Source organism: Acyrthosiphon pisum, chromosome A2 (assembly GCF_005508785.2).
Source record: "Acyrthosiphon pisum isolate AL4f chromosome A2, pea_aphid_22Mar2018_4r6ur, whole genome shotgun sequence".
Lineage (NCBI taxonomy): Eukaryota > Metazoa > Arthropoda > Insecta > Hemiptera > Aphididae > Acyrthosiphon > Acyrthosiphon pisum.
The window spans coordinates 77,445,289-77,456,581 of NC_042495.1; the positions used below are offsets into that span (position 1 = coordinate 77,445,289).

General features: G+C 28.9%; 1 protein-coding gene across 1 annotated transcript; it reads right to left on the reverse strand.

Moving 5' to 3' along the window:
* Positions 1-751: 751 nt before the first annotated feature.
* Positions 752-4,285, reverse strand: LOC100164260 (nuclear cap-binding protein subunit 3). The gene is made up of 8 exons (XM_001950119.5): positions 3,551-4,285; positions 3,386-3,483; positions 3,186-3,328; positions 2,939-3,105; positions 2,706-2,874; positions 2,434-2,622; positions 1,493-1,682; positions 752-1,426 (listed from the first exon to the last, which is right to left on the reverse strand). Exons 1-8 carry the CDS (start codon positions 3,692-3,694, stop codon positions 1,039-1,041), a joined length of 1,488 nt encoding a protein of 495 aa, XP_001950154.1. The 5' UTR covers positions 3,695-4,285; the 3' UTR covers positions 752-1,038.
* Positions 4,286-11,293: the final 7,008 nt, after the last annotated feature.

The window sequence follows — 11,293 nt, forward strand, 5'->3', positions numbered from 1 at the left end:
ATTGTGAGGGGTTATCTAATATTTGATATACTTATAATTACAACATAATTTTGTGTTTCTACTAAAAACGAAGAAATAAAAAAAACTTAACGTAAAGCTAAAAAAACTACTTCTTCATATGATTTATCAACTTTTGGTGTTTTTGAACTGGAGTTGCTAAATTAAAGTTTGGGGGTGCTGAAGCATCTCCCTAGTTGCGCCTATGAGCCTCCCTTAACTACTCTACAACTAATTAAATAATTCAAGTTTGTTGGTTTTTAATTTAACAGACAATCTTTAAAGTTTAAAGTCTAAATAAAGAATCCAAATAAGGGTTTAGTATTAAACCTAAATGACATTATTAAATAATCAATCTAGAATTGTGCAAACTTTTTTTTATTTTGTTAGATTAACCACTATTCAATTTTTTTTACTCAAGATGTGAGTGTCTGTGACTTGACTAACTATTTTTATTTCATTTATGATACATGAACCTATATTTATTATACTCTAATTTATGAACATTTATTTTTCTTTTAATTACACTGGTTTAGTTTTTATTTGAATCATAACTCATAAGTCATATCAATTGATTAAATATTTTATATTTAATAAAATATATTCATTCACACAAAAAAAAAACTTTTTACTGTCCAATTATAATTCAGATACATTCACTACCTATGTTAAATGTAAATTATAATTTAGAAAATCTTTGTAAAAAAATACTAAAAATTATGTTGATAGATAATTCATTATTCATTATAAAAAATAATTTAAAAAAATCACCAGATTTATTTAATTTTAGACTAAAAACAGAATTGAATATAAGTCGTAAATGTTAAAAATAATTGTTCAAAAGCTTAGGAATAGTTATTACAAATTAACACATTAAATATACATAATCACACAACTGATTGTGTTTTATTTTTTCACAACAATAAAATAGAAAAATAAATTGTCGTATAAGTATGTTAAGAGTTTATAGATTCATTTTTAAAATGTATCATTAAGATTTATGAAAATCAAAAACATTATCCATGTTTAATAATGTGAATGTTAACGCCGATTTATACGCTTATAATATTTATCATTATTAATTTGTATCTGGAGTGGAGACACAGAACGAGCATTATAACGGTGACTATGTTTTCTATGAGGCCCAAGTCTACTCTTAACGTTTCTCTTTTCATACACATCTTCATCACTTGTGTAATCGCCATCATCTTCATGTAAGTACTGGCGGCGTGGAATATCTCGACGAGTTGCACGGCTAAATGGAATATCAGTGTATTCCTCATCATTAACATCTTCAATATCTACTTCAAGCGACTCATCATCAAGATACTGATGCGCTTTAGCAGCGCGAATTGCTTTTGCTACTTTGGCAGACACCAAACGTCCGTTGAGACGTTCTCGCAAGTCATTGGCTATATTTACTTGATGTCTAATAAAAAGGAATAAAATATAAATGATGATTTTATTTATGTACATTATTTCTTGTTATTCAAACCTTGAATTTGAACTTGAATTCAAACGCTTTCTTGTAGTAGCTTGTGTCTCATCGTCTGCATACATACGCATTCTTGGTATTTTGCTTTCTCTATACCTAGCATCATTATAATCATCATCGTCGTCTTCACTAGCTGCACCTGATGATGATGTGGGCGGTGGTGGTGATGGAGTGCGTACTTTGGATTTGTCTACAATGATTAACCACACGCATACCAATTATTTATGTATACAATAAAATGTTATAAGACATTACATTAGTAATAATTGGTTACTCTGAATGAAGCTGATTATTTTATTTAAATGTTAGGTACCTATATCAAATGTTTTATTATCATTCCTAGATATATTTTAATTTTTAACAAATATAATGTTTATTTATAAGTTGCTCATACTCAAGGAACAAAAAAAAAAAGTTCTAAAAGCCACTGCTGACTTTTTTCTTCAAATAAAATCATAATGTAAATATTCACTTTGTCAATTTAAAAATGTTGAAAATCCATCCGAACAAAAACTCTATTTAGGCAATAAAATATTCTGTTAATTTAAAATTTTTGATGAGTGCTTATTATTATTTTATATACTAAGAATATAATAAGATTGTTTATTCAGGATACTCTCATATCAAACATTATTTCAACTGAAAAATACAATTATGTCACACATCCGTGAGCTAATAATGCCAGATTATGCTTGACCGCAGCATACAATTAGCAACTGCAGTTAACCACCGTGTCACACTATATTTTAATTTATCATATTTTTTCTGGATTTAAAAATATATTTGTAGGATACTAAAGGGAAAATTCACAAAAAAAACCGAAATTGCATGAAAAACCTGACATAAAAGTATAAATTGTTTCCTAAGAGTTAAACTGATTAAAGCAAAAGTGACTACGTGGTTAACCTTTAACACTACTACTAAAAAAACAAAAAACATACATTTAGCATTATCCATAGCATTGTCATATTGGCTCCAAGTTTTGGCTATTGCAGTCCAAGTATTGATTCCTGGATTTTTGGCCAATTTCCACCGAACATCGTCTTTCAACATTTCATCTCCAATGTCGGGATGATTGATGACTGGTATAAACTTACGTTTACGACTTTCGTGGGAAAATAATTCATAATCTAGAAAAAAAAAATTAAATTTTATAAGCTTATTTGTATACTCATGTATATTAAATAATTTAAAATATTTATATTAGTGAGACCTCCGTCTTCTACATCAGCACTTTTATTCTTTACATCTTGTTTGTCATACACGGTACTGTATCTCATCAATATGCACTTGGATTTTTCATGTGGCTTAATCGCTTTTCGCCACATACCTGGAGGCAACTCGTAACCCACACAGCTGACATAATCTTCTGATACTAATACCTACAATCACATAAAACATGACAAAATAACAAATACAATTTTTTAAATATGAATTTGCTCTTACGTCATCTTGATCCATGTGGTCATCATTTTGATTTTCATTTAAAGCTCCATGTTCATTATTTAATTCATCATTAACTGCAGACGTAATATGTCTTAGCTCGCGTATCGGTCGAGTTAAGTCCAATAACGCCTTAGTGGGCATTCGATCATCCAGCCATACAACATTACCTAAAAATACCAACAAAAAAATGTGATGGAAAATAAAACATGTATAGAAATGCTTAAGGTAGGACAAACAATCTACTAACATTCAGAATTTGATACCCATTCCAAAAATTTAGGATCGTATTTATCAAAATAATCGATTATATCTTTGGTGGTCATTCCCATGACTCCGTGCAAATGTAAAGCATTCAGCTGAATGTCTTTGTTGTTTTTGTTCATGCCAAGACTGGAAAGCAAAACACACTTTGACTTACTAAAATCTAAAAAATCTACCATAACATACCTGTTTAGAATATACTGGACTTGTTTGTCTGTGATGTCTGATGTGAGCTGCTGATCCGCATTGGACGCGGTGGCTGCTTGGAACGTATTTCTGTTCAACTGATAGGGAACACATCAGGATCAGTATGTAATTATGTATGAGGCAAACATAAAACGAGGCACATACTTTGGGTCTGTTGAGCTGTGCCATCGGCTGGCTGGTCCGCGCCGACGTGCTGTTGTCGGCTGGCTGATTGTCGTCGCTGTCCAATAGTTCGCCAGGTTCCAGGAAACCCTCCGACAGGATATCATCGGTATCACTGTCCGCCATCGTAACCGTCGAATAAAATAAGAACTCCTGTTCCTGATGTTCCAGCTGCTCCTCCTCAAATTGTCAACTACGTCCTCGCTTTAACGCATTTTCGGAGACGTCAAACGGACACGAGCAGATCGTACTACGGTAAGCTTCTCAGTTCTCAGTTCTCACCCTCTCACTCGGACAGCGACTAACGACAGAGCCGTTATCAATGACAATTAATAATTGAGAAAAAATAGTCGTTTGCTACGGTCGGAATTTGAGCACCGCGAATCGTGATAATACAGATTACCAATAGAAAATAGATACTACGAGCGGGCGTCGTGTAAAATATCTACGTTATATAAGAGTATAAGACGTATATTGCGCATCATTTCGTTTGGGCTTCTAAAAAAAATGCGTCTGACTTAATAAGTCGTACCGTTGTCACTTGCTGTCAAAAACAACTTTGTATTATGACCGTCGTGACTACGACGTCCGCATGATAAAACAATTGAATTGTTTTATCATGGACGGACAAACGACTTAATACGGCAACGGGTACGATACGACGACCATACGACGCCCAACTCCCGTCCTGTTACCTTTAGACATGTTATTCGGAATAGATTCTTTTGCGATCGCTTTCTCGGTCAGCTTTAATTTGTACATATCATTCAGTATTATTCGGTATTATTTCGTTATTATTATATTCATAAATCGACTAGAACGATATAAATATATAATGGGTGAATTTCTGCCCGTCGTGTTGGTAGTAATTCGGAATCCCGTCGCCAGTGGCCGCGCGCGTTATCTCTGATTACTGAAAACAGACAATGATACCACCGCACGAATGTCACTTCGTCACTCGTCACATGGTAACACATGTAACACAGGTCACAGATACAGTATACCATGACAAACTAGATAACTATTTTGTCATGTAGTATAGTGCCGTTCTTACAATATCCGGTTAAACTTAACCGGCCGAATTCTGCCGGTAATAAAATCTGTTATCAGTCGATTAGCGAACCGACACTTTACCGGACATTGTAAGAGCGGCCCTAAATCGTAAATAGTTATCTGAAATCGTGCTTTTTACTAGCGAGTAGCGATCATTGCACTTTTCGTTACTGGTTACCTCTATTACCGTTTAGTTGTTTTACCTTTTATTCACAAAATAAAGAAAATTGGTGATTACAAAAACGTCACTGGAATAAAACTCCAAGTACCAGTCATGTCCACGATACTATCTTAAATCCATGGTCGTGCCCCAGTAACAAAAATTGAAAAACCGAAATACGACGGCCTATTTATTTGTTACAGCACTAACAGATAATACTAACAAGAAGATTAATGATTTTTTTAGATTCTGATTCATAAGCGGTAACATAAATATTTGTCGACGACATTGTCAGAAACATATGTTTCCTACAAATGTTTCTTGGTCTGGACCGGGCTTCACAATGATGTTTATTTCTTTTTTATTCTGTAAACACTTTTTCTCTCCCTAAGCTTGCTCAAAAATTTCAAGTGTTGCATCTTTTCTGAAAGGTAATGTTTTTGAGCTGGTACTTTGGAGAGGTCATTTTTCGATTTTTGAAACGGTACTCGAAATAAATGTGGTTAAAGGAGAAAAAACGTACGATTTCACGATTTTATAATATTAAATAATTACGGACGACGTTTTCTACCAGAAATATTGCTCCAAATGAAAAATGAGTAGTAACCACTGGCTCAGTGTGTCCTATGTCTCTGTGTCCTATATAGGTATTTCTACATTTTTAGCTCCATAATTACTAATTTCTGTTAAAATGTTAGGAATATATGTATTATCTATCGTATAAGTGCCATATTTTAGCTTTTATTAATATTATCTTCATAACAAATTATCATACAATGTTAGATACCGTTTTTTACATATTTTAGAAATATCAAAAAATCAAAAGACACGGATTCAGGATTGTTATAATAATAGGTATAAAATATATGCAAGCACACGTTTTAACAAGAAGTTTTGACCATTTTTAGACAACTCAAGCTTTGCTTAAATATAAAACAATCGTCCCTGTAGTCGGGTTGACTCATTCTGGTCTTTCACTTTTTTATTATCAGTAAGTAGTAAATAATATTTAATATATATGGGTGCTCATAAAAACTAACATTAATTTATTGTTCTTGAACTATACTTTATATTATATAATTAAATATAAGTACCTACCAAAAATATTATTATTATATATACCTACGTCTTCCTTATACCAACATACCATATCTTGTATCTACTTTAATTATAAAACATATTTCTATTTTTTTATATCCTGTCAATTATTGTTTTTATATTAACTATAATATAGATGTAGATATCAAGAAAAAAATCATTATTATCTTTTGACATATGTAACTATAACTATACCGTTTGGGAAATGTCTACGGGCAATCAACTATAGTTGATTTAAATTTTTTCTATGTATATTGAAGTCACAATAACAACGATCAATAATTTAGAGCAGAGATTCCCAAACTGTCGTGACCCAAAAGTGTGTGTTACGTATATTTGGTGTGTCGGCGTGTCGCAGAAAGTTTTGGAATAGGTAGGTATACACTTATTTATTTAAACAAATTTATAAGAAATTTAGAAATTCCAAGCCATTATCAAAAATGTTTCATAAAAGAAACTGGATACATGGCACTTTTATAGAAATATAATATTACATTAATTTAGAAATATCCAACAAAACCTTAATTCAAATTCAAGGAATATATTGTGATCAATTAATAGCCTTAGTTTACTTACATGATTGAAGCATTATGTATCAAATTTGTATCAAATTTAATGAAGTGCAGTGACCTACATTGTGTAACAATACAAATAATTCAACTCTTCCCAAAATGAGAGAGAACTTTAAAGAATGTGAGAGGATAGAAAAATAAATTTCCAGACTGATTTTTGAGATCTGAAATTGATATTTTGGTGTAAGTAGTTCAGTACTTGATATGTCACTAAGTCAGTGAAACGACCAAAGAGTTTGCATCCAAAAACCAAGAAAAAATATTGAAATATAACATTAATTTATATGAGTAATGACTAATGAGTTAGGTACCAATATTTTGATTATTATATTATTATATATGGGCCCCCACACGAACATGTTCAGTGGGGCCCATTATCTTCTTGAAGAATTAATAAAAAAAAATTAATAAAAAATTATTACTAGTAAATTATTTGTCCCCGTTCTCTAAATTATATTAATCCACCCCCACCCCCCCTCTGCGCTGAAGGTTATAACAACAAAATTAAATTTAAAAATAATTATTTAATTTTATATTGAACGATTTTCAAAATAGTATAAAGATCACAATATACTTTGCCATTTTGTGTTAGGTACCTACTATTTAAACCCAGTTTAGGTATATTACCTATTTATTATTATTAAGTATACCTACCTGTCATAATATGTAGTTATAATACGTGTTTTTTCTAATATAGCTTTTAGTTTAATTGAAACATTGATAATTTTGTTATAATTATGCTTTTTGATATAATAATTATTATTTTTTATACTTAAAGGACTTGAACCTGTAATTTTTCAAATTCAAAGTAACACGCAACTTATATGTTAATGGGTGTATATTATTACAGAGTACAGACTATCTATTTTGAGTGGAGGATGATAGTGGGGGCCAGTGAGACGTACGTAATAGGTAATAAGTAATAACTAATGAGTTGGTACCTAATCGAAAAACAGATTTCTTTTGCAGACGTCGATTACTTAAACAAACTTTAGAGTGTTGTATTATTAATGAAGGAGCAAAATGTCCAAAATACCAAATTAAGCACAAAACATTCTTTTTTTTGAATTTTTTTTCCATTTTATTTATCCATAGTCATAAAATCACGCAAACAACATCATAATTGATAATTTCTGACTGTAAAATGTAAACAAGAATATGTATTTCAACTTTCAAGTATTTTATACCTACCTACATGAGATTCTTAGGTAGGTACCATAAATAAATATTAATTAGGTAATTACAAATTTTTCCGTTATATTAAAAATTGAAATATTGTATCACTATCTTTAGGTATTCCGTATTCTGTGTAAAAGTGTAATATGTAAGTATATCATATTTTCAAAACGTTTAAATTGTTTAATATAATGAAAACAATAACAATTTTAAAATATAATTATTATTGATTTATATTGGCCAATGACCGATTTATGTTAGATGGCTGTACAGAACTCATTTCGTCTACAGTAAATAACGTTTCCGAATCAGTAAATACTGCTAACGTACGATTTTCAATTTCTCAATTTCCCAAAGAATAATAAAACAGTAATTATACAAATAATGAAGTTTGATGTAATTTTTTCAAACTGGTATTATATCATAATTATCAAAGATATCAATAGTGAAACTAATATTTTATACCACATCAAAGCATTCGATAATGGAAAATAACTGAATGTATAACCAACGTCTAAATTATAATATTAGGTAGGTGGTAATGGTAGATATCCTATCTTATTATGTTATAAAAATGAGATATTTTATTAGAATTACATATTATAGTATTATATTTTATTATAATTTATAATATTAAATAATATGCATTTTAGTTATTGTACCTATATTTTAGACCATAAAATATACCTTTACTATGTTATAAGCTTGATAATACAATTGTTTAAGTATATATTGAGAAAATGTTGTTACATGCAGGTGGTATAATAATTAATAATAATAATTGTGCACAATACACGAACAGATCGTGAAGTTTATAATTTATTTATATCAAGTCATATATTATGTTGCTCAACGTAATTTTCAATGTGTCGAGAATCGAGATTGACAATTTGCAGTCGTAAAGTTATAGAAATTTATATACGTAGTAGTGTTTTATATCCCAAAGGGACGTAACCTGTATATTAATCTATACGAGTCAGTATAATGTCAGTATTCCGTGAAATACTATATATTTATATTTATGTAAGATATTATAATATTGTAGTATAATGATAAAATAATTAATAAAATTCATATAAATATCTAAAGGTGGCTTTACTAGTTAAAAAGTTTATTTATAAGTTTATAACATTTTAACTTAACTACCTATAGTTAATTAATTGTCTGATTAACTTAGGAACTTAACTATTTTAATTGACTGTTGAAACTCCAATACTTAAGTAATAGTAATAGAATAATTTTAAATACTAAATTTTCTGTCATATTTCTTGATAAAATAATATTATAGATAGGTAAGCACAAAATACTCTTTAAGTAATTCACGTACTAATTAAAAAAAATAATTTACTTTTTAAACTGAGTTAGTTAAATTAATATTTATTTTTTCACATTAACTTTAAATTATTAGTGATTAGTGAATTATATAATTCATTATTTGTTAACTATTAACTAACTTAACGATATTGTATTCACTGAACTTTACTTAACTTGAGTCAATTATTTTACCATTAACTTGCACACTTTTGTAAATATCAAATATAATATTATGTACTATGAATTATTATGATAGTCATTAATCACATTTATTATTACTATACAATTTAAATTTGTAATTACTTTATTATTTTACTAGGTGTGTATAGGAATGTATATTATATAGGTCAGTGAGTTACGGCTTTATTCTTCCAATTTTCGAAGTAATAACTCGGCTAAATTATTATGATAAAATCAACAATGCGCAGTCTCTGGCCTCTTCACCCCAACGACTGACGCAGGCACGGACCCAGAGCAATGATCTGTGGGATGGGGGCAACAATTTTTTTACAACACAAATACAATTACAATATAAATGTTATTCTTAATTTTAAATTTTTTCCCAATATTAGTATAATCTTAATGTAATAAATCAATTAATGATTATAATATATTAAAATTTAAAATACAAAATAATAAAATCCAAATGTCTTTTCATAAATTGTTGCTTTTTCCAAAATGGTGGATTATTATAGGTTATGTTTATGAAAATTCTACTAAAGGTTATTTTTTGTTAGAACAACTTTAGGCTTGATTTCAATTTTATTTTCGTACACTAGATGTGCCTATATAGATTTGTTTAAACGCTTTTAATAATTTAATTCATAAATAATATTTTGTTCAACTAATAAAATTACATTAGAGTTGAGATCGATAAACTAGGAGCAATAACGTCTGGTCACTAGTATATAGTGTAATTATTCTTAAAGAACAGCGTTTTTGCTATCCGACTATAATAATTAATAATATATATTATATAGTCTAGTCGACAAATATAAAATCTGTGTAAATCTCTAAAAATTGTGCATTTTCATTCATTAAATTTAAATATTTAAAACAATTATTTACCGGTGAAAACAAAAATATGGCGCTCGGCAGGCGAGGTCATGGTTATACATAATGATAAGTTCAATACAATGGAATAATAATTTGTCCTCTTCCAGCATAATACAATATAATACATTAATTGTATTGTCTTTCAACTAGCTGTACTTATCTAAATCAAAAATGAATATTATATTGATTATTGTTGTGAGTTCATAAATACAAGTGCCTCTATTTTTTTTACTATGAATTGAAAAATGTAAACAATGACTTCCAATACCTACTTAATACAATATGTATACTGAGGAAAAATTTTATTATTATTTATTTATTTAATCAACAACAACAACAACAGTAATAAAATTACAACAATTTTCGGTATGATACAATTTGTGTTGATACCTAATCTCTATAAGCGATGCTTGTGGTGAGATTAGGGAGTCTATAATTAATTAATAATTTTTCTTATTACTATTTTACATTAATATCTATTTCTATGAGATAATATAATTTTTAACATACATTTGTGCATTTATGCGTTTATCCACTTATTAAATATATTAATTATAATTATAATTATAATTCAGTCTCGTCGTGAATTTGCATGTATTGTTTATTTATTTTATATTTAAAAAATTTATAATATTAATTTTATATTTAAAATTATATAAGTAATACTCGTAATAGCAGTCTGTGCTCTGTATTGACTATTTGGATGTAATTTTATTAAGAATATGCAGTTAGGCATGGGTTTAAACTTTAAAACATAGATGGGCTATAGTGGTTAAAGGTACATAAATCCTAATATAAAAATAATAAACTTCAGGGTTTTCAGGACATGAATGATTTATCACCCTCCAGATCAGTCCATAATATAAAAGAATTAACTATACTTATCTGAAAACATGGAACTTATGATTATCTGTATAACGTGTATACCTAATACTTACGAACTCCAGAGACCTAAATTTAATAAACACGTAGTTTATTTAAGAGGCTGTTAGCGCACGATTTGTTTTCTCTCTCTGGCTCACACGCAACATAGACAAAATGCATTTACGCAAAATCATTTTTTCTATGTGCTTAAGTAATATTAGAGTAAAGTCACCCATGACAAAAAAGATTGAGAATAATACTTTTGAGGGAATGACATATCGATTTGTATAAATATTGCCTCAAAACAATTTAAACATCATTTAAATTTACAACATTTTTTTATTTATTTTGAAAGTCGAATACAAAGTCAAATAATAATAAAATATAAAATCGATATGTCATTCCCTCAAAAATATTATTCTCTATCTTTTT

Bases quoted from the DNA above. Each gene is read 5' to 3' on its own strand.
- LOC100164260 (XM_001950119.5), bottom strand. From the start codon at position 3,694: ATGGCGGACAGTGATACCGATGATATCCTGTCGGAGGGTTTCCTGGAA. The intron at 3,484-3,550 runs GTATGTGCCTCG...GTTCCCTATCAG, and splicing joins CACAGCTCAACAGACCCAAA to TTGAACAGAAATACGTTCCA. The intron at 2,623-2,705 runs GTCTCACTAATA...TTTTTTTTCTAG, and splicing joins TGCTGATGTAGAAGACGGAG to ATTATGAATTATTTTCCCAC.